At 44.9% G+C, this 27,436-nt stretch overlaps 2 protein-coding genes and 1 long non-coding RNA gene across 3 annotated transcripts; 1 reads left to right on the top strand and 2 right to left on the bottom strand.

The window, feature by feature from the left end:
* Positions 1-5,471: 5,471 nt before the first annotated feature.
* MESD (mesoderm development LRP chaperone) lies at positions 5,472-11,194 on the bottom strand. Its single transcript, XM_048317540.1, has 3 exons — positions 10,984-11,194; positions 6,621-6,853; positions 5,472-5,910 (listed from the first exon to the last, which is right to left on the bottom strand). Exons 1-3 carry the CDS (start codon positions 11,185-11,187, stop codon positions 5,646-5,648), a joined length of 702 nt encoding a protein of 233 aa, XP_048173497.1. The 5' UTR covers positions 11,188-11,194; the 3' UTR covers positions 5,472-5,645.
* Positions 11,195-12,124: 930 nt separating this feature from the next.
* Positions 12,125-20,257, bottom strand: LOC125332550. The gene is made up of 2 exons (XR_007206549.1): positions 20,204-20,257; positions 12,125-18,676 (listed from the first exon to the last, which is right to left on the bottom strand). It is a non-coding gene; the product is annotated as an uncharacterized LOC125332550 (long non-coding RNA).
* Positions 20,258-21,306: 1,049 nt separating this feature from the next.
* TLNRD1 (talin rod domain containing 1) lies at positions 21,307-23,703 on the top strand. Its single transcript, XM_048317925.1, has one exon. The coding sequence runs from the start codon at positions 21,871-21,873 to the stop codon at positions 22,936-22,938; it is 1,068 nt and encodes a 355-aa protein (XP_048173882.1). The 5' UTR covers positions 21,307-21,870; the 3' UTR covers positions 22,939-23,703.
* Positions 23,704-27,436: the final 3,733 nt, after the last annotated feature.

Here is a 27,436-nt window from a genome sequence, read left to right as displayed (position 1 = left end):
ATTTGACTTTTATTTCTGCTTTCCTGTAGACCAGCTCCTGTATTCAAGTGGTACAGCTACATCTCTTGAACATGGGCTACTCTGATTACAAATCCAAAGCTGATTTTCTCACCCCAGAAAGCGAGCCTGTCCTGGCTCATCACTACTAACAGAAATAACAACGTGGCTGAAACACATTTCAGGCCTTAGTTGTGTTATCTGAGAGCTGAGCAATATGGCTCTAATGGTGATGTTATGTGGGAACAGAGGTTGGGAGGAGCGGTGTTAAAATGGAAAGTGGTCTGTCCCTCATTAGGTTACACAGCTCATTAGTTCACAACAAACTACCTGGTACCCACATTAAAGGCAAGAAAGTTGTTTTTTCAAAATCTTGTGCTCAACTGCTGTCTCAAATGCCAAAGCATTTGCATGTCTGTGCATCCATTAAGCTTCTGGCAACTCCATCCTGTTATAAGTGCAATTATCTAAAGTCCACACAGTGATTAACATGCTATACAGCACCTGAAAGACAGCAGCTGACTATCAGGGGTTGGCAAGGCACAGGGTATGGCTGTGGATACAACTGGCAGGATGAATAATAAAATACTCATATAAAAGTCTCGTGTAATTTCAAATATGCACTATTTTGGACACTTCTGAAATATCATTTTAGTTGAGGGGATGAAAACTGACTCGTTTCTAATTTTTTTGCAAAAAGAAGTTGAATGAAATGGAGTTGCACTAGGGACAAGTTAAAAAAAACCCCAGGCCTGCAGGCATGAATCTCAGAAACAACAACAATGGCCACATAAATACATCTGTTAAACCTTTTTGCTTATTTCTTTATTGACTCAGCAAGTGCTCACCCATGATCTTGTTTCCAATACACCCTTGCACTACAATTATTCCTGTATAATTCAGTCTTCCTCACTACAGAGAAAACTTTATGTAAGTTACAGCAAGATCCAGGTCACTTGATGGTGCTGTTCAATCCTTGCACCTTCCAAGCAAATCCAGGGCCTTGCTGTTCACCTCCTTCCAATGCACAGAGAGCCCTGATGACATTTAACGCTGACACCAATTAAGGGAGCTGAACTGATTTAAATATTAATGATTTAATGAGTGCTCAATGCTCTGGTCAGTGCTTCCCACAGAATTAGTGGGCAGGGTGCCAAAACAGAAGTCCAGCCTCTGTTTTAGACACAACTGATAATTACCTTTAAAAGCAGCAGATGTTACAAGCAGTAAAGATGGGCCCACAGTTTTTTTGGAGGTATCAATAAATTACCTAAGGGAAAAAAAACGTTTTGGTTATAAACTTCATGAATTAGAGCATTCCAGTCTCTCTTCTGTAAAAAAAAAACAAGGGTGTCTTCTGTCCCACAGCAAGAAAGACACAGCAATTCTGGAGTAAGAAAGAAAAAAAGGTTCTGTTTCTGAGAAGTTGAAGCCTTTGCCAACAAGATGGGGAAGAGGCTGAAGCTCCTTTAACTGTTCCATTTTCCCCTCCCAACATACCAGTGTGTATAAGATAGTAATAATAAAAAAATATATAACACCAATTTAAAAACCATCATTAGTTAACTTAAACGATGGTTAACAGATCTGGTTTTCCTATCACAGAAACAATTGATATAATGCCACTGACAACTCAGCCAGTACCAACACTGCTCTGTTAAGTAGCAGCACACGGGGAAGGAACAAAGCATTTCCCAGCTGCCCCTGGCTAAGGTCTGGCACTGTGCAATGCCTGATTGTTGTGTGTTACAGCAGCTTTTTAAATGCTAATCAAAAACTGCTCTGCACAGAGCTCTTCTGCACCAGAGCCACGGTGTGGCCAAACCCTTCCACCACCTGACTACTACAGGAGAAAAAATACCATCGTCCAAAAATCCTAGTGGAGTGATTTTCCTTCTTGGATCCGAGCAGTTCTAGCATTCCTGGCAATTTTATCCTACCTGAATTCAGGGGGGTTTGTCCTGTTAAAAGGGTACAGCATAAACACAAAACAGTGATATTCAACAGTGATAGAAGTAGAAAATGGTGATGTTCACAAATAGTTCATTTTATCCCAGAATAAGAATTATCAAATAGAAGGGTATCAATGGACCTAGTAGCATGGCAATCTTAATAAAGAAAAACATGACAGTACCAATGAATAAGGCATTTTAAACACAGAGGCATGCTCTCTATTCAGGCACAGGTTCTTTGAATTTCTATAAATATCTGATGCAATTAAAAGTAAAAACCTCTGGAAAAAGCAGTGTTACTCCTTGAATAAAAAAGGAAATGAGCCACAGATAAAAGAATGGAAATAATTTCTAAGCCTTACCATAAACCCATTGAGAACAGTGGCCAAATATCAGATAAAAATAGGTTGTTCCTTATCTTTACAAAATGGTGCTTTAATTTATGATTTCATTTTTGGGACAAAATTGCAAGAGTTCAGGAACAGTGACAGGAAAGTAGATTCTCTTGGAAGTCAAGGCTGACCTGATTGTTCAGAGAAATGCTTTCACCACTCTTAAGTTAAGATCAGAAATCCTGTTGTAGTTTGTGTCAGAACAGTTTAAAGGAAAACCCCAAATCAACAAAAGCCTGAATACTTTTTCCAATATTTTATTACATAAAAAGTTGATTGTCCATTGGAAATTTTTCACAAAGTGCAACCACGTCCTGTGTAGTATCACTGACAAACTGTTTTTTCTGAGTGGGACAGCTGGGTTAAAAATTTAACAGTAGCTCAGAAAAGTTAGTTATAGCACTAGAACAGAGAAACCACTATGCTGAGAGGAGAAAGGCAGCAAATGTTTTGTTGTCATGAAAACAGATGATTTTCCACGTACCTCTGTATAGAACTGAAGAAAAAAGGAAATAGTAAGAGCTATAATTACCACCCTACTTGCTGAAATTAGTTTTAAAGGAGGTATCTGAATGTCCTGTATGTGGAGCCAAAACCTGTTACTGAAAGCCTGATAAGCCTCCAGGGGAGAATCCATCTTCCGAGGTGCTCATGGAACATTAGTGACCTTAGGTAACTATTTGAGGATACTTACTTTGATATATACACATATTTATGTGTGTGATAGGGTTTGGGCTTCTTAAATCATCACCAGCCATTTGGTTATGTAGCACTGTCCCAGGACAAGTGCAACTGTCTCAAAGACTTTACCAGTTTTAAAAGGCAATTCAGGTTATTCTTGAGTAATGAACTGTGACAGCAGAGAAAGACTGGCTGGGGTAAAGCAGCTCCTGCCAGACTGCCACATTACACTGACTGGTATATTTCACTATTTGTTGAGTGTAAAGCATGAAAAAGGGAGAAGAGAAATGAAAGACAATAAAAGAAACCTACGTGAAAGCAGCATTTTTTGTTTTATGTCAAAAAACAACTGCCAAGTCATTACACAGATTAAAAACCTAAAAAGAAACAAACAAAAACCCCAAACACTTTGAAATTTGACATGGCAAAAGCCATATGTACACCTGACATGGGCAACTGACTCAGAAACAACCAAACAAATAAAAACCTGGTCAGTTGGCTGGTGAATTTCAACAAAACTCCTTTTAACTACAAAGGGGAAAGACCCAACCTACTGTAAATGTAGATTTATGAATGACTGAAGTAGCTATACTCGAAAGCTGGGCTATAGCTATAATGCAGTAATTGTTTCTCCAACAGTCTCAAACCCAATTTGATCAAAAAAGAAATAATAACATTAGGAGAAGTACAAAATTGCACTTCCATGTGTTTCTCATCAAAATCTGAATTGTGATCTCTATACCATAACTTCAGAAAGCAAAAACTCATTAATATTTCATTTTTGTAGTTTCATCTGACCTCTGTTCTTCCCTTGAGATGAGAAGCAATATTATTTACAAAGAGTGGTGCAAACCCAGAATATGTGACCAAATGATCAATTAGTTACGGACAAGAACTGGACTGCACATCTCAACTATCCAAATATCTACTGAGACTCTTCTCAACTCCACTGCACATCTGGATTAGTAGTAGAGTATAAAAAGTAATAGTTAATCCTGAAGAAACAAATTTTAATTTTCAACTCAAAACAGGTACAGGCCTGTTTAATGAAGTGCAGCTTTCTTTAATCCTAAATTCATACAAATATAATTAAAATTAAACAAAATGAATCAACTGGAACCTTCACGAACAAAATATAGTCCTTAAATACAGAAACCAAAGATGAATTAGTCTGCCTCTTGAATACATAACCAAATGCAGATCTATTTAAAAGGTTTTACTACTCTGCAAAACAGTACATTTAGTGACATCTTTTATTTTAGAACAAGGACTCAGTCACAGTTTCATATTTTTGATACTGAAGTATTCCACAAGATCAACCATTATGGTTCAATTAGGAACTTTTATCCAAAACACTTGGATTTTAGCACCTTAAAGAAAAAGTAACACATTACTAGTGTTGAATGAAGACAGTTGATACTGTGCTCATCCTCTGCAAAATGATGTGGACCACGCTACTTGGTGCCTTTAGTCCCTAACTAGTAGTAAGGCAGAAGGGAAACAATTCTAAGCAAAGCATTTGACTAAATACAATCTGAATAATAATAAAACCTCCCCAATTATACAAAGTATTGGCTCCCATACATCCAACTTCATAGTATTTGGATCAAGTGATCATTTACAATCAACCATGTCAGTCAGGAATCTGTACCAAGAAAGAAAACCCCACCAAAATCTGGTTATTAAGCATCAGTGATATGTCTAACTCAAAGTTTAACTCTGTGCTGTAACTGGTGCTTTTTCAAATACTTAAACAAACCATTAAATCAGTAAACCAAATTAACTTCAGAGTTAAAGCTATTTCTTCCAGCTCACTGCCTGGGTAACTGGGACATCACTGCCTGGGACACACAGAACATCTGCTTCCATAGGCACGGTCCTTTAGCAGCAGGAGCAACCTGAATGTCCTGGACTCCTCTTTTCACCCTGACACCGCTCATGCAGGTGCTATAATTCCATTCCCTTCTGAAGGACACAGAGTGTCCTTCCCATACAGATCTGGAGTGCATTAGCAGAGTTCCTACCTAGCTTCCATCACGCTCCTAAGCACTTCCTCAGATTTACTGGGACACAACGGGTTGAGTTTATTTTAAAGAAACAGGCAGTCTAACCAAACATGTCCTAAACCCTGTAATTTCAGGCATCTCTGGCCACTATTCTTTGCAACTTTGGGCAATTTTGTGCCAACTGGGTCTATCAAACCGTCTTCCAAGAGAATCTTTTCACACTGCACTTGGCTCTCTGACAGCAGCTGTGAATCCATGATTTGCACACCCAAGATGGACACAGCTACTACAGATGAACATCAGAGTATCGAGACCGTAATTCTTCTTTTCCACTAAAGTTTGTGAAGTTAGACACACAGATTTGTATGCTAGTTTTAAACAACAACAAAAGCATAAAAAAATTGCGAACTAAAGCAGTCAATTGCTGGCATGAAGCGTTACCTTTCCTGTAACTAAACAAATGGCCAACAGCAATGAGTAAACTGGTGAATTTCAACACAAATTTAAGCCTCAGTAGTCTCTGTTTCCTTCCTCCCCACCCCCAGAAAGCCCAGGACCTATCAGGAGATTCCCTTCAAGGAGCAGCAGAGCAGGATTCAGTCTGGGTGCCGTGGCTGTCATAGCTCCTCTCGCTGGCTGGTTGCTCGGTTGTCCTCTTTGACGCCGTTAGATTTCTTCTCTGCGTCTTTCTTCTTCTTTGATTTTTCAGGTTTTGTTTTGTTTTTCACTTTCTCATTTCCATCTGCTCCTTTGCCAGGATAAACCTGACCTTCCAGAGTAACATCTGCACACCTTTCCTGATTTACCAGGAAGTCTTTGATCTCCCAGGCGTAGCCACCATCCCGCAGCATAAAGATGGCCCGATTGGAGCCAACAATAAACCTAGAGGAAAAATCCACATTCTTTTCAGTTAACTCTGTGCTTTTCAAACACTCCAGCATTTGCTCAGAGAGCCTCCATGACTGAGGCATATGTTTAAAAGCAAGACGCTGGTCTTGTTGTTGCCTGGGAATGGGGACAAGAGAACAATCTTCTAGGACATTTAAGAATAAAATATATGAAGTATATAAATAAATAACCAATGAAGTAAGAACGAGGAAACAAATTTAGAACTAATTTGGCACTACATAAAATCCACTAACGAACATTAAATTTGCTTTATACATTTACTGCAACCCTTCTCAGCCTCAATGCAAGAGTGCAACATTCCTCTGTTTCAAAATTATGCTCTCTCTCAGCGAGAAAGAGCCACATTTTTTAGCAGGGGAACAAAAAACCTTTTGTGGTGAGAAGTCTCCAGAGTGTGATGTTTTCCATCAAGCATATAAAGGCACACTAGTGCAGCTAGAACTGATAAACAGCTGAACCACAGTGAGATAAAAAGAATCTGGGCTATACATACATACATGGTGCATAAACACTGAAGAGGTTTCTGCACCACACCACAAGTTTTGTCACGACTGACACAGAAACAGAGAAATAGTAATGGATGATGGAGGTGGGGAACAGCAGAGGATGAACAGTTGAAAAGGTTTTCAGGAAGAAAGGGCTCTGCAAAGCCAAGAACTTTATCCTCGAGCACAACAGCTCACCTTTGCACGTCGTAGTTTGCGTTGAAGAGACTGCCCTGCCACAAGCTGGTGATTTCCTCTGTCTCCTTTTCTGTGGGATTTCCCGACACTGTGACAAACATCATCAAAGTCTTCCCCTTCTTTGTCAGTTTCAGGATGCTTTCAGGTTTGCCTGGATCTATTTTTGAGAAATCTATTGGTGCTGGAGGCCTCTTGTGTTCAGGGAGATCTCCCTCTTCAATGTCATCATCTTTCTGTTTTGAAAAGGACAAGAAAGCTTTAAACTCAGCTGTTTCTCAATTTTTTTTTTTAAATTTCTCTTTGTTTAGAGAATAACTGTGCTTTGATAAAATATTTTTTAGCTGAATGATGGAGATTGTGAAACCAAAAGAAATAGTGACCATTATTTCAAGATACTTCACCAAGAGTGCTCTTTCCATTTATAACCCTCCCCTCAAAATGATGCACATTTTCATACTGACAGGTGGAATCTCATTTTATCACATACCGAGAAGTATTTCAGCCTTAAGGCTAATTCAATACAATTCCACCTAGGAAACTCATAAAATAATACTTTTACTTTCTTCACAGTTTCACAAAAATTTATTATGTATGCGAGATGAAATGGGAAAGTTGCAATAAAAAGCCTCATACACACATATATTAAAAAACCATTCATCTGATCTTGCTTTCAGAGGTCAAAACTCACTTCTGGGAATCATGTGATTGCTTGAGAATTTAAGTTTCCTTACTTTGTGTCTTTAAACAATGTAACCCACAAGAATTCAGATTTTCAATGCTTATGCCATAGAAAGACTTTGATTAAAGGTTTCATGTCTTTTCTAATGCACAGATGCAGCTCAGTCTGACAACATAATCACCCAGAGAAAATCACTCCTACAAAAAAGAAAAAAAAGAAAAAAAAAAACCCTCTTGATGCCTCTGCTGAGGCTGACAGCCATTTAAATATTTGGAAAGGCACAATTCAAACTGCTGCCCCTTAAAACAGCTCACAAGTGTGAGGTGAATATGGTGACAACTTACATTAAGCCAGAACCTGATTTCTGAAACAGTGTTTGTATCATAGAATTAAAAAGTAAGAAACAGAACAAAAAACCCCAGAAGTCTTATACTGGCATCCACCCAAGCACTACTGAATGAGCAGGAATTAAGGCAGAAATTTTAGGTGCTGTCGTGACTTCAAAAGGCATCACTCCACTAAGAACATGAACTGTAGCAGTACATAGTGTCCTTCAGAGGCCTCAAAGATCAGGAGCAGAGCTCGATTTCCAGAGCTCAGAGTGCATTACCCTCACATCTCTGCACATGCTTGCATATACACAAACCCAGCAGCATCCTCCTACAACACCCACGGAGCATCCCATGCCCCTCAAAGGCTATGGTTTCACACGGGTGACCCATGTTCTTTCTCCATCTCATTCCTGCAGTTTGTTGTCTTTCTGACAAGAGTTTAAAGTTCAGAGACCACAGAACAAAAGCTGTCAGAGCCTTAGATTTCATCCTTTCTTTCCTTACTGATTATGCCCTTGTTTCAATTTTGCAAGTCTGAAACATGCTTTCAAGTAATTCAGACGCCTTGAAATTTTTGAAATGAGTGAACTGGGAGGGAAGGAGAGCCCAAGGAAAGTCCCTGCCCTCACCAAGTGGGAACATTACTTAGAGGAAGCTGGAGAATGCTCAAATTGGTAAAGCACAGTGAAAATACAAAATCTTATGCGACTGAATGAAAAACGTTCTCCAGAATTAAAAGCAAATTGAACCTGAATTTAATCTGGATTGACTAGAGCAGAGCCAGTTTATTTCAGAGTTTTGAAAGAGAAAGGCAAAAATAAACACTTCCAAATACTCTGTATGAAATATAGACACTGACTTTGGATTTAGTGGCAACACAAGCTACTAACATGTATTACCTATTTTTCCCTTAACTATTTAACGAAATGCTCCTGAAGTTGTACTCTTACATTCTGAACGGGAGTATTACCAGAAGATGCCAAGAGCTCCCCTACAGGGCATTTCTTTTCTTGATCCTGTACAAACTATCATGCAGCAGTGTTTAAAGCTATCTAAAAGGCAAAAAGCTGAAGGAAAAGTGTAAGCTTTTGCTTTGAAAAGTCAAGCAGACTCACTCACTTAAACAGTAACAGGAGGTTCCAGAGGGAAAGCATTACATAGACACAGGAAAAACTACATATTCCTTCCCTTGCTCCTCCCTTCAGCTCCCATTCTCAGAAATTTCTCATAAATTTCCCACATTTTGATTTTTAAAAACATTAGTAACATATGCCACTTAATTCCTTTGCCTGTTCAATGATCAGTCAAGCCTGGAAACCCCTGAGCTTGTAACACTAAACTATTTAAAGCACTTGACAAAGAGACCTCCAGCCCAGAATCTCAGTTCTGTGTCCAAGCTCCCCAGGACTCGAGGCTTCTGGAGAGCCCCTTTCCATGAAGAAAATCCTCTGGTGGCTTCCTCCAAGCTCTAGCTGTGCAACTGAAGTACCTCTGCCTCTTTTCCCCGTTGCCCATCCTTGTTTTCCACCAGATCACTCTCCCGGAGTGTGTGTGCAGTCATGCACACGGTGCAAGGGGCAGCACCAGATCCTGGCTGGAGCCACAGACTTAGCCTTGCCAGGCTTGCGGCTGAACCCAAGCATGTCAAAGCCACCATCCTCCAATGGTTTTAGACTAATTGCCATGGAAATAAAAAATACTGGGAAATTGAAATCACTTGAAAGCAATGACATTTGATTCTGTACAGATCTATGCCCTGTGCTCCTCATTCCCGAGCGTAATTTCTGCTCTTACCCAAATTCACAGTGGCCTCTTTGTTTCTCATCCCACTCCATCAAGTACACTCACGCCCTTTCTTCTCCACTCTCCAGCCACCACCCCCTCAAGCCTTTCATATTCCCTATATGTGTCCTGACTCCCACCAGGCAAAATGCCCTACAGCTGACCATCCCAGAGACCAAACTACCCCTGATTGTTGAGCCCTTCCTCAGCCCCTGTTCTGCTTTGTGTGCCTCTCCTCAGGGACACCACCAGCCCGAGCAGTGACTCCCCAGCTGCTCTGCCACATCTGCACACAACTGCATTTGTGTAGCACACCGCGACCTGACCGGGATCACGGACCTGCTCCAGCTGAAAAGAAAAAACCCTGAACAGCCTCCTGACCCACCCACCAGGACTGGGGCAGAATATACAGCCAAGAGTTACAACAGCATTAACTTGAGTCTCCCTTTCAGCCATCTCATTAAAAAGAAATGCTCACCTTCTAAGATTTTTTTTCCTACAAGGCCACATTTGGTTTAAGCTGGGCAATACTAGGCCTTGATTTTTTAGCAGCTGGGCCTACTGGGTCCTTGACTGACACCACTAACAGAGAAGTGAACTTTTTACTAATTCTTATTTAAAATTTTAACTCTGTTTTCTAAGAATGTCCCTTCCTAAAGGGATATATGCGGTAACAATCCATAGGATGAACAAGTCCGTAATCTGCCAAACAGGACCAAGGCAGGCATCCATATTTCTCATTACTTTATCTATAACTCAAATATAAAACACACTTCTCCACCTTGACGTACTGCTGCAACTGGTGTTATATGAAACAGAAGCTTTCTCTCTATTGTTTCCTTCAGGGTTTTTTGCAAAATATTCCAGGGAAAAACCTCACGGGAAAGAGTAAATGACAGTGAGGAATGCTCTGGCATTTATCAGAAGATGATGGAACACAACTTAGTGAAAAGAACCTAACAGTGGCATGACACCCACATGGAGAAGAGAGTGATGGGAAACCGCCAAGGAAAGTTAAGGCAGCGGGCTGATAAGGATGAAGGCGACGAGAGAGGGCTGGAATTAGAAGTTGTTACTATGAGGGAAGATAGGAAAGAAACACCAAACCAAAACAACAACGTATCTACTTCGTAAGCGTGAAATAAATATTCCTCCTAGGTATCCACCCCTCGGTCACAAAATGTTTATCTCTCAATACTTCGAAAAAAAGACTTTTCAGCCAGACGAGGCTGCTGGCAGGCACCGAGCGCCCGGCTGGGTGCTGCGAAGGCGGGACAGGGGCAGCCAGGCAGGGCAGGCTGAGGGCCGCTCACGCCGACTTTGAAACCCACACACACGGACACAGAGCCTCAGAGGAAGAAACCCAGCACTGGCCACCCTCCACGGGGCTCGGGGATCCCTCCCGTCCGGTCCCGGCCAGGCCCGGGGATCCCCGCCTTCCCGGGACCGGGCAGAGCGGCCGCTGCCCCGCGGAGCTGCCCCAGCCCGGCCTGGCCCTGCCGCCCTCGGCAGCCGCGGCGTTCCCTCCGCGTGGTGCGGGCGGACCCCGCGGCCCCGACCCCTCCTGCACCTCCCACTGCTCCAGCAGCCGGGCCATGTCCGCGTCGTTGTAGTCCCGAATGTCCTTCTTCTTGGGCGGCCCGTCCCGCCGCTTCCCCTCGGTGCCGCCGGCCGCGGCCGTCACGCTCAGACACAGCGCCAGGGCCAGCAGCGCCCAGCCCGCGGCCGCCGCCATCTTCTGCCGCTCACGGGAAGGCGGCCCCGGCCGCCTCATGGGCGGGAGCAGCGCCGCCGGCCCGGGAGGAGGAGCTAGGAGGGCAGAGAGACGGGGCGGATCGGGAGGAGGAGCTGGAAGGATAGCGGGGCGGGAAGGGCCGGGAGGAGGAGCTAGGAGGGCAAAGAGACGGGGCGGATCGGGAGGAGGAGCTGGAAGGATAGCGGGGCGGGAAGGGCCGGGAGGAGGAGCTAGGAGGGCAGAGAGACGGGGCGGATCGGGAGGAGGAGCTGGAAGGATAGCGGGGCGGGAAGGGCCGGGAGGCGGAGCTGGAGGGGCAGAGGGACGGGGCGGATCGGGAGGCGGAGCTGGAAGGGCAGAGGGACGGGGCGGGCCGGGAGGCGGAGCTGGAAGGGCGGAGGGATGGGGCGGATCGGGAGGCGGAGCTGGGAGGGCGGAGGGATGGGGCGGATCGGGAGGCGGAGCTGGGAGGGCGGAGGGACGGGGCGGATCGGGAGGCGGAGCTGGGAGGGCGGAGGGACGGGGCGGATCGGGAGGCGGAGCTGGGAGGGCGGAGGGACGGGGCGGGCCGGGCGCGGCCCTGCTGACGGGCATTGCCGGGCATTGCCGGCTGCCCCGCCGCCTTCCCGGGTGCCGCTGTCCCCGCACGAAGCCCCGCTCCAGGCGCTGCAGCCCCGGTGCGGTCCTGTAGGGCCCGGGCAGGGAGTGAACGCTGGGCACTGAGAGGTAAAAACGAGTAAATAAATGATGGCGCAGCGCCTGGGATCTAAACTATGTGGTTGCTTCTTGTTGCTTATTTTTAAAGGCAGGATGAAAAGTATCCGGGTTTGCTAATCCGTGTGATGGGAACTGGGCCCGTTCCATGAGTCTTCTGATTTTGACTACTGTCTCAGCAACATTAGGTTTCTAAAAGAAAACTGTTAAAATTATTGCTGCTTGTTACTAAAACACAACTCCAGAACATCTGACCACCACAAAAAACACGAAAGAGATGGGTTTTTATTTGTACAGGCTGTTTTTCCATTATCTAAACCAAAGTACATGCATGGATGTCTGCACAGCCTTATCTCACTTCAGTCTTCATTTTTTCCTCATGGTAGTGTTTTAATTACAAATAGCACAATCTTCCCTTCTACCTTTCACCTTGGATTCCAATAAGTTTAAACTTGGGAATTCAAGGAAGCATCACTGTTACTGCTGCTGGTAGATATTAACTGCAGTCAGGCTGAGTACTGAACAGGCTGCTTTTTCATTCCAGCATTGAAAGGAAGACCAGGTTCAGAGCAGAGGAACTAATGCTGTTGAGAGAATTCTCCAACTCCAATTCTGTCACTGTATCACAGAATCCTGTAATCATAGAACGGTTTGGGTTGCAGGGGACTTTAAAGACCATTTAGTTCCAACCCCAGCTGGTCCAGTTCTGACTCTGCAATGAACCGGGAGCCCACTGCCTTTATGGGCAAGGTGTGCAAATACAAAACAAAAGTAGACATGAGGCAGGGGCATGGGTTTGGGGAGGCTCTCCAAAGCCTGGACGAACTCTTGAAGTGATCAGACACTGCAGGGCCACGTAGCTGGTGAACACCAGGGAGACACGGCACATGAAGCAGCAGCTTGCCAAGCACACATACCGTGAGAAACAGCAGAGGAGGATGTGGGATCCAAGATTTCAGCACCCCCATAAACAACCAGCCTCCATGCGTTTTATAACATTTCAGACACGCTCCCAGTGCCTGAGGAACAGGAAGCAGCCCAGAGCTATTCGTGGAGCTTGTTAAATGTACACAGGGTTTAGACAAGTACCTCTCACAGAGCTGTCCAATACCAGAGTCACTAATGAGCACATTTGCTTGGTGATTTCTCATTAAATATAATGAATATCAGGTATACTATATCAGATTGCCATGATTAATGAGGTTTTACTAAAATATGTTTCTGCTAACTTTTGTTAGTACTGGATTGTGCATACATTCACTGGAAAAAAAAATAAAGATTCTATCTTGGAATGCTGGACTTGCAGCATAAAATATTTTCACTGAATTTCCACTAAGAAATATTTTCTTCAGTTCTGTTTTTAATTGCTAGAACAAGTCAACTTACTTTCTTTAATATCTGATACTATGTTCAGATACAGATCTCAAAAGTAACCCTTTGGTAGGTGAACAAGTTGTTCAGTATACCCAGCACTGCACCAAACACCACTATACATTTCTTTGTCGTGCCAATTAAAGCTTTAATTTGAAAAGGAGGTAGTTTTCATGCTTGGGTCTGACTTTGCAACAACCTCTGTTCAGGCAAAATTCTGTGTCTGGGAAGACTTGTTCAAGTCTGCTGCTTGCGGGGTCAGCTGTAGGACAAACACCTGTTCAGCCCCTGTTCTCTGCTGTTCCTCTTTCCCATGCAAGAAACAAACACAAGGCAGCACATACCACTGACAGGGGCACATTAAATTGCATTTTCTTTTTATTGGAGCACATTGTGTTGTGATCAGAGCATCTATTGAATCATGCCAATATGCTTTTTATAGCTTAAGCGTTGTCACATTTCTCCATCGTTTCTATAGTCGTAGCAGCTAACACTATTACGACTGCAGTACAGATTGTATCTGATAATAGATGGCTACTTTCATTGTAGATTGCAAGAGTAAGGTGTTAAATGTTTTACCTTGTAGCTAAAAGTCCCATCTAGTCATGCCAGGGAAGGTCAAAGCTGTGACTGTCATTTTTGCTTCTGCAACACTCCAGTTTTATTAGTAGTACCTTTAATTATAAAGTTATACCTTTTCAGAAAGCCAAAACTACCTTCCCTTGTAAACTGTTTTCACTATTGAGTAGGGCTGGGTCAAGCTGTAATATGAGAGGATTCAGGATGTTCTGAATTTCTGTAAATGAACTTTGAGATTCTTTTTTTTTTTTTTCCATTTTTGGAGCTATATTTGTGCAAAATGCATTTCCCATACCAGTCTTTCATCTTTCTTATGAGTTGGGAGAAGAATGTGAATTTTTAACTGCCAAAAGCTCTCTCAAGTCTTTGCTGGTGGTGGAGTTCTGTATGCAATTTTCTACCTATTTGTCACATTTTACTTTTCTTTGCAAATACAGTACAGTAGAGTCTTAAATCTTGTTCTTTGACATTTCTTGGAATGAAACCTTAGAAAGAACAAAGAACTTGACTTCATTAAGGCAGTGCCTGACTTCTTGGAAGGAAATTAAGACAGAAGATCAGCCCTAAGCGTGCAGAAGGGGGAATGAATATGCAAAGGCTACCTGCTCTCAGCACTCACTGAGTCTGGAAGAATCAATTCATTTCAAGAACTCTACTGACACAAAAGGATGTTTAATAGAGGCCCAGATGAATTAAGTGTTGTGCAAGGCAGCCTTGCAGTGGTAATTTTGGGTATCAAAAATGATTGAGATCTGACTCTTACACAACCTGACAGGCATTAGAACTGCTTTTGCACCTACTGGCTTAGAGCAGGACCAGGACACTATTGTTTTAAACAGTACAGGAGACTTGCTGAGTAAGAGACCCAGAAAAATCAAGCAAGTTTTGAGATGTCCCAGCATCCAGCATATTCTTCCCTGTTTAAAAGCACTGTCACACATTTTACAGAATGCCAGGATATTAGGAGTTATTTGCAGTGAAACATTCAAAATTATTGTTTTCATAGGTCAAATTATCTCAAGCACCTTAAATGTTCCCCTGCAGAGAGAAGCTAATGCCCAAGCTCTCATGCACAGAGAGTGCCTGTGTTAATCCAACCCTCTGAATTTACTCACAGGCAGAATAAAACTTGAAGAATCAGACCTGAACATGTTATCTTTAAAAACAACAAGAACATGTCTAAATCCCAAGAAAAAAAGCAGCGTGGCAAGCAGAATATGATGTCATCTAGAGCACGAATATTTGAATGATTCAGAATAATTTCAGTCCTCAATTTAATTTCATGCATAAAACAAGCACACTTACTTGCCATCGATTAAGAGAATGCAAATTTCTCTTCCAGAGCTAGTCAGACCTTGAATTCCTGGATCCAGTTTGAAAAATTAAGTCTTTAATTCAAATTTTTCCCAGATTAGAGATTAACTATTGTGATTTGGACATGAAATTCTGATTCAGGTACTAACCTTGAAACTCAGATTCCGACTTCAGTTTTGAACATAAATCTTCACCCTGAATTTGTGTTATCCTGTGCATGTGCATTTTATAAATTAAAATTTATTGATGGGATGGAGATGACATGACAGCTCTGTGTCATTACCTATCTGCTCTGAGTTGGGGAGGGAGTATGATGCCTGACTGTCTAGTCATCTGCATTGAAGCTATACAGTGTGATCTCTAAATCCAGAAACACCACAGAATGTTCCTGTTAGTACTCATCTTACTGCAAGATTTGCTACGAATCTGTGCTGGTTAAGACTATGTACTCGTTACACAATTTAAAGTTAGCCTATTAAGAAAAGAATTACATTAAATCAATGTCAAAGAAGATTTACACAGTTCCCACAGGAATTCCATTTATAGTCTAATTTTCACAATCTAAATGAAATTAATTTTGTAGTCCCAATTTCATTTTAGGTTTACAGGTCAGTTTTGGCACCTACATCTAATGTAAGTAATACATTACATGAACTTCTGATGAATTAGAGGTGCTAGGCTTAAACTGTTAATGATCAGCAGCCCTGCTCACAGAACACACAGGCACAATGAGAGCAGTGTAGGATCAGAGACTCCTGTGAAAACATCCATTAAATTTCTCTCATGATACATATTAAAAGAGGGCAGGGAGGGGGAAAACCCAAACCCTCCTGTAGAGCATTACAGCTGCAGGACAGAACATACCACCAAAAGTACAATTCAGGAAGGGTGGGCCCTTGCACATTTTGTTCAAAATACCATGTTCCCCTTTGATCTCAAGAAAACCCAGACGTAAGAGTCTAAGGGAGGGTCTTGGATTCCTGTTTGTGCTGGACCACACTAACCAACAGCATTTGCCATTCTTTCGTTACGTGTTTCCGAGTTTCAAGGCAACTGAGCTACAAACCTGCCTCTGGCCTTTCTCACCTGCTCCAGGGAGGGAGAATGGACACGAGGTGCAGGAGGGGTATCTGTGTGTGTAGCTGTGCTGGCAGGCAAGAACAAGAAACAAAAAGCCATTATTGGCTGTGTTCACGTAAAATATGGCACAGCTGTCCGTTCAGTGCAAGAGTTTTGTAGCTGCATTTTCCCTTTCATGAAAATGTGTCTCCTTTCCATGTCGATGTATTAAATATCCATGGTAACAGCAGGGGACAACCAATCGATTATGTACAGCAAGTGGTGAAAACAGTGCAATAAATGGTGAATAAAAGGACAATAAAAGAAAAACCTCTTTTGCTGTATTATCTTTCAGCTGAGAAACAGGAGCTGGCCAGTATCCCACAACTGGGGTATTTACACTAATGGTGTCTATGTAATAAATTTGTTCTTACCTTTGATACTGTGGTTTTGACTATGCCATATCAAAAAAAGAACAAACACAAGCCATCATGTCAGAACACCAAGGTTAATTAAACCTGTATGTGAAAGCCCACGCACTATTCTAAAAGCTATTTATTTATAGACAAAAGAAGAAACAAAACTTGTGACTGTCTTTGCACTTTGCTGTCTCAAGTGCCCAGTTAACTGTTCCTCCAGATCTGTGTTTTTGGCTGCAATCAGACCAGTTCTCAGGTTGCACCCCCAGTGCATCAACCATGGCTACCTCTGCATACCCAAGACAGATCCAGACCTCACGGTTTTAGTCTCTCATGAAGTAATGGCTGTAAGTACTGACCACAAAATACTTACTCACCACCAAAACATTTAAGACAAAATAGATCTTAAGAACAATAAGCTGGTCAACACACTTGCCCTTCCTTCTTACACTGTGACTTAGACTGCTGCAGAGAGGAAGGCCCAGCTTCTTCCAGCCTCTTCTACAAAGTCTGCCTCGGTGTTAAAGTATTTTTTCCATCAGTCCTTGCCAACTTTATCCTCCTATGATTTTTAGTTTGCAGCCTGACAAACCAGCTGCATCCCTCAGAACTGGAGCTATCATTCCTGTAATTACCACCTCATGGGTTTAGTCACATAGAGCTGACACAGGGGAACCACTGAATTGCCTTTTATTCCTTCATCAGCTAGCTCCCTATTAGGTTAGATCGATACATCTATACAGGAAAGTAATATAAAGAAGTACAACCCACTGTATAGTAATTTCCTCTCACCGACCTGGCCACATACAGTGCTCATGAAATTATTACAACTTGGTATTCTTCAGCTATTACTCAACAGTGGCTACACTGGCAAAAATCAATTCCTCCTTCACAAAAAAATATTTTACTAAGCAATAAAAGGGCCAAGTCCTGTCAGATGATTCAGGAAAGACGACTTCAAGCCTCCAGTTTCTGTTGTACTAAGCACAATGCAAAATAAAGATCAATGTGACAAAAGAAGAGCTCATACAAGTAAGCCAATCTTGTGTACACTACTAAGCCACATTAAGAAGCCTTTTAATCCCTTGTATCTGACAATGCCTGCTGGTTTGAACCCCAGAGAGTTGTTTCATTCAGACTCTGTCAGTGAAATCTTTTTAAAGCCAAGCATGGCCACCTGATTTTCACGTCTTCCAAGTTTTTATACCAATTCAGTGAGCTGCCCAAGTCCTGTAGATCACCTCTGCACTTAGCAGCCATGAAATAAATGGGTATGAACACATTCTCCTTGAAAGAGATGTGCAGAAGACTTATGAAGGAGATATGCACCTCAAACATCACTGGGTCCAAGTTTCCTCCTAAATCCCAGAGATGCATGTACTGGCACTTTAAAGCACGTACCTTGCTGACCCTCAGCTCTGCTCAGGGTACCAGCCCAAGAGAATCCATTTCCAAGGCTGCTTTTTAGAACGAGACTGTATGTTCATGGAGAACACAAACTATGAGTGAATCCAGCCAGGCCAGGCGTACTTAGGCAGCAACCCTGCAGTCTGTAGGAAGGATCTAACAGGGAGCTGCTCCAGGAAATGCCACTTCCATGGCAAAAATGACTAATGAAGGTGGTATTTTCTACATTATTTTTTCAAAAAGCAAAAGCCAGGTCACTCTGCCCCAGACATTTAATATGCAGAAAAGCTGAACACCCAGGGCTACTATGAGAGGAAATGGCATTTGGCAAGACTTCCTTGGACACTGTCCCCATGCAACACTTACTACAGGACAAAAATTAATAGTTTTCCCCCTTGCTAAGACTGAGGCAGATAAGCACTGGATCAGTCTTGTGGATGGATTAAAAGAGCTAGAAAAATATTTGCTTTATATTGCAGCAGTTACTAAGAGCTTTGGTGGCCCTGTCAACTTGCAGGAACTGCCACGGGTAAGGCCCAGCTGGGTTTCTGTGGAGGAAAGCTGGTGGAGGAGGCACTGCAGGACCTGTCCAAACCAAGGATCTCTCTGCTTTGTCCTTGGGGAATGGTGCAAATCACACAGAGCATCATGGCAAGCAGCAGCATCTAAAAATGGAAAAGACTATTAGGCCACATAACACCTCTTCCAGTCAGAGATGAGACCTACGTTTTCTAAAATGAAATCTTTCAAACCCCAATTAAATGTGGTCAATCCTCATTAAAGATAAACTAGGTTAGGAGAGAAGTTTCTTGTGTGGCATACTATCTCACCTCATTTAAGGACATATCTGGAAATAACTCTGAAATACAGTTCAGCTGGCTTCTTCTGCCCATTGATTTTTTATTTTTCAGAGTACTCTGAAGTCATTCCTATTTATACTTCTGAAAACAAGTTGCTGGCAGTAAGCCAAAATTGTTTAGGCCCAAATCATGACCTTCCTTGAAACTGCTATAATCTGACTCAAGAAAACAGAACTTCCCTCACACTGTTTTTGTGAGGAGGGATGGGTGGAGAACTGCCCTATTTTCGACACACCCATAGACCAGTATCTGCACCTTTCCTCAGGCCTGGCTTTATGGCAGGGGATTCCCCTACTCCCCAAACAGGTACATCCTATTAACCCCCCACTTTCATATCTGTGTTCATCCTGCTCACATCCTGCTCTACAAGTAGAAGGCCAAAGGTTCTTCAAGCTAATGGCTAAGAATATGTGCAAATAAACTTGTCTGAAGCTCTTTAAATGTATGAAATCCATTAGGTGGGCTCTATTTGTGCCAGGACATCGTTGGATCTGACCTGCAACTTCAAGTGAGGAGTCTGGTCCAATTTCCATTTATTTCAAGGTCACTTATACCCCTGCAGTAGTAGGAATGTAGCAGGATGTTAACTGTGAATTGGGACAAATGTACTTCTGGAGTTCTGTAACCTGCTAAATGCATTGCAAGTACCTAGGATTAGAAGGCTAACTTAAAAAGAGAATTCTGATTGAAAGGAGCAAAAGCATGTTGTTATTATTTAGGTGCAGCTTAAGCTACAGCAAAATATGTAAGAAATGTAAGATGTGTTTTCAACATGGACTTTGATTAATCAGAATTGTTTATGCAGATACTGTGCAACAGGACTGTGCCTCAGGTTTACTGAGCGTAACATCTTGCTTTTGACAAGGATCGTCTCAGAAAGTTCTTGGTGTGCTGCAGAATGGAAGAAGATCAGCGAAAGTCCTCGTAGAGCTTTCAGTACACAGCAGTGTCAGTAGGTTTACATTTTCCCTGCTAAAGTCTAACAGTAACCAGTGTTCAAAAGGAGCGACAGAAACGGGAGAGCAACAGACCAAATTCGTCTTCATTGGTGTAAAATCTGGGTCAGGGCCAGAGCTGAGGGCACTGTTTCTGTGTAAATAAAGCTGCAGCAATCCCCCACCCCGTGTTTACAGCACCCCGGTGAGCGGACCTGGGGCAGCCGGAGCCCCCAGCGATGAGGAGCGGCGGGCCCCGCGCTCCGAGCCGCGCTGCCTCGGGCTCTGTCACCCGGGGCCGGCTGGCACAGGAACGGGTTCTGCCGCCCGGACCGGGACAGCCCGACACGGGCGCTGCCCTGCGGGCCGGGAGCTCCGAGCGGAACGCCGCACTCACCTGGCGGGCTGCCCGGGGCAGGGGCCGGGCGGGGAGCGGCACCCGGGCCGCCTCTGCCCCGGCGCTGGGGCGGGGACGGCTCCTCGCTCGCCGGTATCCGACTGCTCGATGCGCCGCCGCGCACCCGGGCCGTGCTCTCCCGGCGGCCGCTCTCCGGCTGCCCCTCACCTTCCTGCTACCGGCCTCTGTCTCCGGCACCCCCGTTGTTTATTTATCCCCGGAGCCCCTCCGGAGCCCCGCGCGGCAGGGACACGGCAGCGGCGGCGGGCGGGCGGGCGGTGCCGGCGCTGCTGCCCCCTCCGCCTGGGAGGAGCGAGCGGCAGCGGGCGCGGAGCGGCGGCGGGGGGAGGGCAGGATTTAAACGAAGGGCGGTGACACCGCACAAAAGATTTCGATAGGCTCAAGTGAGGTTACAGCAAAGGCAGCGGGGCGGGGGAGCTCCCCCAGAGCCGTGCAGCGTCTGGCTGGCAGCGCCGTCGCAGCCGCCTCTTCCCAGTAGTTTGTCTGAAAGCCTGAGAAAGGGAATTTAAACGAAGATTTCCTCCCCCTCTTTTTTTTCCCTCTTTTTCTTTTTCTTTTTTTCTTTTTTTTTTTTTTCCCCTGGGAGTTGGCGGCTCAGCCAGGGAAGATGGCAGGAGGAGCGCAAGGCCGGGCGGGTCGCAGCATCCGCGGCTGCAGCCCGCGGCCACCACCCTTGTTTGCGGGAAGAGCCTAAGTTGGTGCGGCGGCGGCCACCGCGGGAGCCGGCGAGGAGGGCCCGGGGCGCAGGGGATGGACCGCGGCGGCGGGGAGAGAGCGCGCAGCGGCCGCGTGAATGATCGCGGCAGGAAGGAGTGAGGCAGCGGCAAAGGAAGGGGAACGGATCCGCCCGCCCGCCCCAGCACCCGGATCCGGTGGAGCTTTTTTTTTTTTCCCCCCCCCCCCCCTCCTCTCTTTCTTCTTTTTTTTTCCTTCCCCCCGCGGTCCCCCGCGTCCCGGCTCCCCGCCGTGCCCCTCTCCCCTCCCGGGCCGGCTCCCCGCGGGTGCGCGGCGGGGCCGTGCGGGGCGGGCGGGCCACACCCTCCGCGGCGCTTCCTGCGAGCCGGGGCCGCGGCGGGCGCCGGGGGCGGCACATGGTGCGCAGCCGCCGCCCCTCCGGCCCCTGCGAGCTGCGCCCGGCGGGCGCTCCCCGACCGGAGGCGCCGGGGGCGCGGTAGCAACTTGGAGGGCTGCGCCCCTGCCCCAACTCCGCGCGGCGGCGGCGCGTCCCTGAGGTATTGCGTCTGGTAAAGGGAACTTCGCGCAGGATCCCGCAGCCGGCAAGCCGGACGAGGCGGTGGAAGAGAGGGGAGCCAGCGTGCGGAAAGGAAGAAAAAAAAAATTACATATTTTTTAGCTAAAGGATGCCAGACCGGTGCCCGGGGGCGCCCGGCGAGCGCCGCCCCGCCGCGGGAGCGCCGTAGGAGCGGAGGCTGGCGCCGGAGCGGGGCGGGCGCCCCGGCCGAGCTCGGTCCCCGCAGCAGCGGCAGCCCCGGCGCCCAGAGCCTTTTCTTGCCTCCCGGCGATTAATGGAATGATGTTGCGGAAAAGGCAGAGCGATCCTGCCGGGCTCAGTCGGGACTGCTCGGGCGGCGGCGGAGGCGGCGGCAGCGGGGTAGCGAGCGGCATGCGAGTGCCCCCCCGGCGCTATGGCTAGCGGTGGCTCCGGCAAGTCCAGCAGCGAGGTCTCCGGCGGCGGCATCCCCAGCAGCAGCTCCCTGCAGAGGAAGAAGCTCATCTCTATCTGCGACCACTGCAAGATCAAGATGCAACTGGTGGCCGATCTGCTTCTGCTGTCGAGCGAGACCAGGCCGGTGAACACCGAGAGCCTGTCTGTCTTCGGTGAGTCCTTTGAGAAGTGCAGGGACACGATCATTGCCAGGACCAAAGGACTCTCCATCTTGACCCATGACGTCCAGAGCCAGCTCAACATGGGACGCTTTGGAGAGGTGGGGGAAAGCCTGATGGAGATGGGGGAGCTGGTGGTCTCCCTGACCGAGTGCTCTGCCCACGCTGCCTACTTGGCTGCAGTGGAGACTCCGGGGGCCCAGCCTGCTATGCCTGGCTTGGTGGATCGCTACAAGGTGACCCGATGTAGGCATGAGGTGGAGCACGGCTGCGGGGTCTTGAAGACCACCCCTTTGGCAGATATGAGCCCTCAGCTCCTGCTGGAGGTTTCTCAGAACATGTCCAAGAACTTGAAATTCCTGACAGACGCCTGCGTGCTGGCCAGTGAGAAATCCAAGGATAAGTTTGCTAAGGAGCAGTTCAAACTCAGTGTCAAATGTATGAGCACCAGCGCCTCTGCCCTCTTGGCCTGTGTCAAGGAGGTGAAGACCTCACCCAGCGAGCTGACCAGGAATCGGTGCGTCTTGTTCAGTGGACCTTTGGTGCAGTCTGTCTATGCTCTGGTGGGCTTTGCCACTGAGCCCCAGTTTTTGGGTAAAGCTGCCACCATTAATCCAGAGGGCAAAGCTGTGCAAACTGCCATCCTAGGAGGAGCCATGAGTGTGGTATCTGCTTGTGTGCTCCTGACCCAATGCCTCAGGGATATAGCCCAACACCCCGAAAGTAGCACCAAAATGAGCGATTACAGGGAAAGGTTGAGGAACTCAGCTTGCGCCGTCTCGGATGGTTGCAACCTGCTATCTCAGGCACTAAGAGAAAGATCTTCACCCAGGACTTTACCGCCAGTGAACTCTAATTCTGTGAATTAACCCCCACATCTTCTGTTTAGATCCCAGTCATTGCTAAAGGAAAATAATACCCCACCTCCTCGCCCCTTTTTTGTATACCAAAGAATTTGCTTGGATGAGCCCAATCCTCTGATTTCATGTGGTGAAGAAGCAGAACATACTCAAACTATATGTACTAATAAGGGTAGCCAGTTTGGGCTTCTTTATATTTTACTTTAAGTATCCGCAGATAAATTTTCCTTTATTCAACAAGGTCTTCACACAAATGGTAAAACTGTTTCAAAGTTTTTTATATTTGGGGAGGTGGGGGTATCTTAGAAAAAGGAGAAAAAAAAAAAAAAGAGCTTTAATCGCGCTGGGTGCGGTTTTTAAAGTTTGTCTTGTCTTGTCTTCCGAAATTTCCCTTCTAAATTTTGCTGTTCGGTTGTGCAGGAAAAAGGTTACCTCAGTTCTTATTCATTTAAAAAAATGAAAAAACCCAACAACACATAGATGATGGATGTAGCTACTATTTTGTTTGGTTTTGTTTTGTATGACTTTTTTTATTTTGCATCAAGTGTTAGGTTAGAAGTGCATTTGGTGTGTAGGAGTGGAAGGACTGGAGGTTGTGATTATGTTTTCCATGTGTTGATTTCCAAACTAGGGGAAAAGCTACTGTGAGTGTTTAAACAAACAAACAAAATTACACTATAACAAAAGTGATTTTTAATTTTTTTCCAATGTCAGTTTTTATCTTGCATGTACTGGAGTATTTATTTCATCTATTAAAATGTTATGTTTCTCAGATGCCTTTCTGTGAATCTCTTAATACTTGAATAATTGAACAACTAGGCCTGTTTGTATTGTATGTCATTTCCCCCAGGGAATGGGTGGTACAAATGTAACTGTAAGTTCTAGACAGCAGCATAAAGTCTTCAGTTCTTCCATAAATACTGTCCCTTTCCCAGTACTACCCCTCCTCCCCAGGAGCCTCTGACAGAGTTACTCCAGTTGTATCTGTGGACAGCTGGGCCAGGATACACTGGGAGTGCTGTGCACTGGGATTGCTCTGCACTGGGACTGCTCTCCAGAGCACTGCTGGTGGCTGCAGCAGGGCACAGCCTGGCTTTGTTTGTCATCAGCATTCGGTGTTACCTTTTGAGAAGGTTTTGTATTTCAGTTCTTGCAGATGTTGTGGGCTATCTGTGTGTTAAAAATCTATGAGTTTCAGTATTATTTCATGAAAAATTTAACTCTGCTGGTTAGCTGGGCGTGTTCCATATGTCTGCTTGGGATTGTGAAGGTTTGCTGGAGTGGGTGCCTTAATTCCTCAGAGGTTTGTGTTGGAGCTCCTCAGTAGAGATTTCTATCAAAGCAGTTTGAGTTTGATGTTGTAGGTTACAGGAGAAGATGGCTAACCTCTGAGGCACAGCCGACCTCCCGTTGAATTCCTTGGGAGCTGTGAGCAGAGCTTAGTGCATGCTGCAGTAGTTCCCATAGTTGCAATGCTGAATGTTGTCACCCTGGTCTTTGTGGCTCTGTGAGACCTATTGCTTTCTATATGTTCTGTGTAAGGTAAACAGAAGAGCAAGTCTTCTGGCAGGGAGGTTTTGTTTGTCTGTCCTGCTCCATTGCATAGTTGTGGGCTCTTTTTATAGGTCTGCAGATTGAACAATGTTGAAAGCTATTGGAGGAAGCACCTTAAAAATGTTACTGTGGCTTAAACCTTAACAAATACTGTCCTATTTATTCTTTGAAGAAGGAAACCTTTGGGCTTTGGGTATGGAATGGACCTGGCATAGTGAGAGGTCTTTGTTTTATATCATTATTGTTTCTCTTGCATATGATGCTTTTACTTAAGTGAAGTGAAATGTTACTGAGTAGTGGACAAATACATCTGTTGGAGAAGATACAAGCTATATCCGTGTCTCCAAGGTTAGAGAAAAGTAATTCCTTGACTTAAGTACAGTGGACCTGTGTGTTAGGTTTTGTTCATATTTAAATGGAGCTTTTCTGACTTCAGTGAATTGTATGAACAAGGCTTTTCTTTGCCACAATCAGCCCAGGCTATGCTGCTGCGGGGTGTGATTTTCTCACCACGCTGTGTGTGCTGCAGGGGCATGGGTGCACACAGCTATGTGGTGAAGTATACAAGTCCTCTCACTGTTTTATAATAAATAAATACATGCACACAGTGTTCTAACTTTGACTGAGATGCCTCCACAGGTATTTCCTCAGAAGCTCTCACGTGTGCACACACAAACGTTTTCCCATCTGGAAATGGGAATGGTATGGCAGGAGCAGCTGTAGGAGTCCGGAGGGACTCGTAGGAGGCCAAGGCCATCTCCAGGGAGGTCCTGTGGCTCTGTGCTGGTTGCAGTATCTGCTCAGCTGTCCCTTGGATCTCCCTCCATCGTGGCTGTCTCCATGGGAGCTGAGGCACCTCCCAAGCGACCCTTCCTCCTTTTCCGCAGGGGCTCTGTGGGAAGGAGGAAAAGGGGCAGCAGCAGGCGGAGCGCGTTCAGGATGTGCTATCTCCTGCGGCCGCAGACAGGAGGTGAGGAACCCGCTCCACCCTTCCTTTGCAGAGATCCTGGATGGGGCAGGGCTTCGTGTGGGACGTGCAGGGATGGTGCTGGGGAGCTGCAGGGCAGGGCACAGGTATAGGGAGCATCCTTGAGCTCCAGGTCTTTTCAGTTACTGTGACCTACATTGGTGAAGCCTCCTCCTTCCAGATACAAACCAGAGAATTCTGAAGGGCAGCTCTGACGAAAAGAAAGTAATGTCCCACTGGCTCTTTTGATGTTTCTACTTAATAATTTTTGGTGCTGCTGAACTAATTAGATCCTTTTTGTTTCATTTATACATCATTGAGGTTATATGGATCACAGTACAGCCTCCTTATTACCTCTGCATATGAAAGGCACTGTGTTATTAACAACGATAATGCTGATTTTTTGTTGTGGCAAGATCTTGTTTGAAGTGGTTTAGTGCAATTTTTGTTTTAACAAGGTTGCTGTAGATTCTTCCTCCCCTTTCTTATTATATTTTTAAGTGAGGTACATGCATACATATATGAATAAGTACGTATCTTCTTTTAATACTGAAAGAAAACAGACTGCTCTAGGTCTCCCTTTGCTTTTGAGCTGTGTGAGTTTTGGAAGGATTCAGTTTTATAAATAAAATAGGACACGTAGCCAGGCCATGATTTTTTAACAGGCTGATTAAAAAAATACATAAATAGTAAATTCACCAAAGTAACTTCCTGTAACATTTTAAAACAATAGTAATTTTAACAGTTCAAAATGTTCAATCATTTCTTTTGAGAGTACAACTCGCACAAAGGGAGGCACACACTGCTCCCTGGCCTCAGCTCAACACTCTATCTGTCAAAATCTGTGCTACTCATCTAATTAGCACAGCAAAGTTAAGAAAAAAAGGGTTTTGATGCCAGCAAGTACAACTTGCACATTGTAGCATTTTCCTGAGCTGAAAAGAGTGGAGTCCCACTACTAAGTGTGAATATATATCTATTTTAAATGCTGTAGTGCCACGTTTTTAAAGGCTTAAGGTATATTGTGATAATTTATTTGGAGTTTATTCCTATAGAATATTAATGCTGATACAAGACATTAGTTTAGTAGGTAGATTCATGTTGTTTGTTTACTTTGTACCCTCTGGGACAGAAAAAATACAAAATGGACGAGTTTTCAGGGTGCACTTTTAGGGCCCCTTGAGGTCACTGATTATCACTTGGCACTGTACCTAGGCCCCTGTTCCCAAATGCTTCCACACCAGTTGGGTCAGCAGGTACTGTCACTATTTCAACGTGGGCTTACACAAGCATGAGATGTTTTCTGATCTGGAATCTTGATGATTTTGATGGAAAAAAACCAAAGCCCAACCGTTTTAGGGTGCTTATATCACATATGTCACAGACTACTTTAATAGTGCGTTTAATAAAATAGTTAACTTATTTCTAAAGACATTATGCAATGCACAATTGTAGCCAAAACCAACGCTATCCCCACCACAAGAGAAGTAAGCTTGTTTTTTCAGTGTAATAATTTTTTAACAAAGAAGATGCCACCTTTGTATTGTCTGTAAATTTGATACTATCTTGTGGTTGCTGCTTCAGCATAGGGAAGGTCATTATTGATGTAATACAGCAGCTGAATTCGAGTTTGAGATCAGAGCAATGTGTTTTCTGATTCTAAAAAAAGTAAGTTCTGTAAGGCAACCAGTAAACCAGCAGCAAAATGCTATTGGAAAGCAAGTACACTATTTAAGGGAACTTGCAAATGTAAAGCCATGTTATTTTTCAAAACTAAGAAAGAAAAAAAAAAGACCCTGGGTCAGATAATTCCCTTCACTTTTTACCACAGGAAATGATCAAAGTAGCAGAAAATCTGCTCTTTTTGGCCAAACTTCTGTCAGAGACAGAAGGGGTCGAGCCAACACATGGTGTATGCAGCCTTGCAGCAAGAGGGGATGTGGCTGATGGGAAAGGAGGTGGGACCAGGGAAAATCTGTAGGGTAA

Source organism: Corvus hawaiiensis, chromosome 13, assembly GCF_020740725.1.
Source record: "Corvus hawaiiensis isolate bCorHaw1 chromosome 13, bCorHaw1.pri.cur, whole genome shotgun sequence".
Classification (NCBI taxonomy): domain Eukaryota; kingdom Metazoa; phylum Chordata; class Aves; order Passeriformes; family Corvidae; genus Corvus; species Corvus hawaiiensis.
The sequence above is the reverse complement of the archived record's forward strand: the minus strand, read 5'-3'. Positions and strand labels throughout refer to the sequence as shown.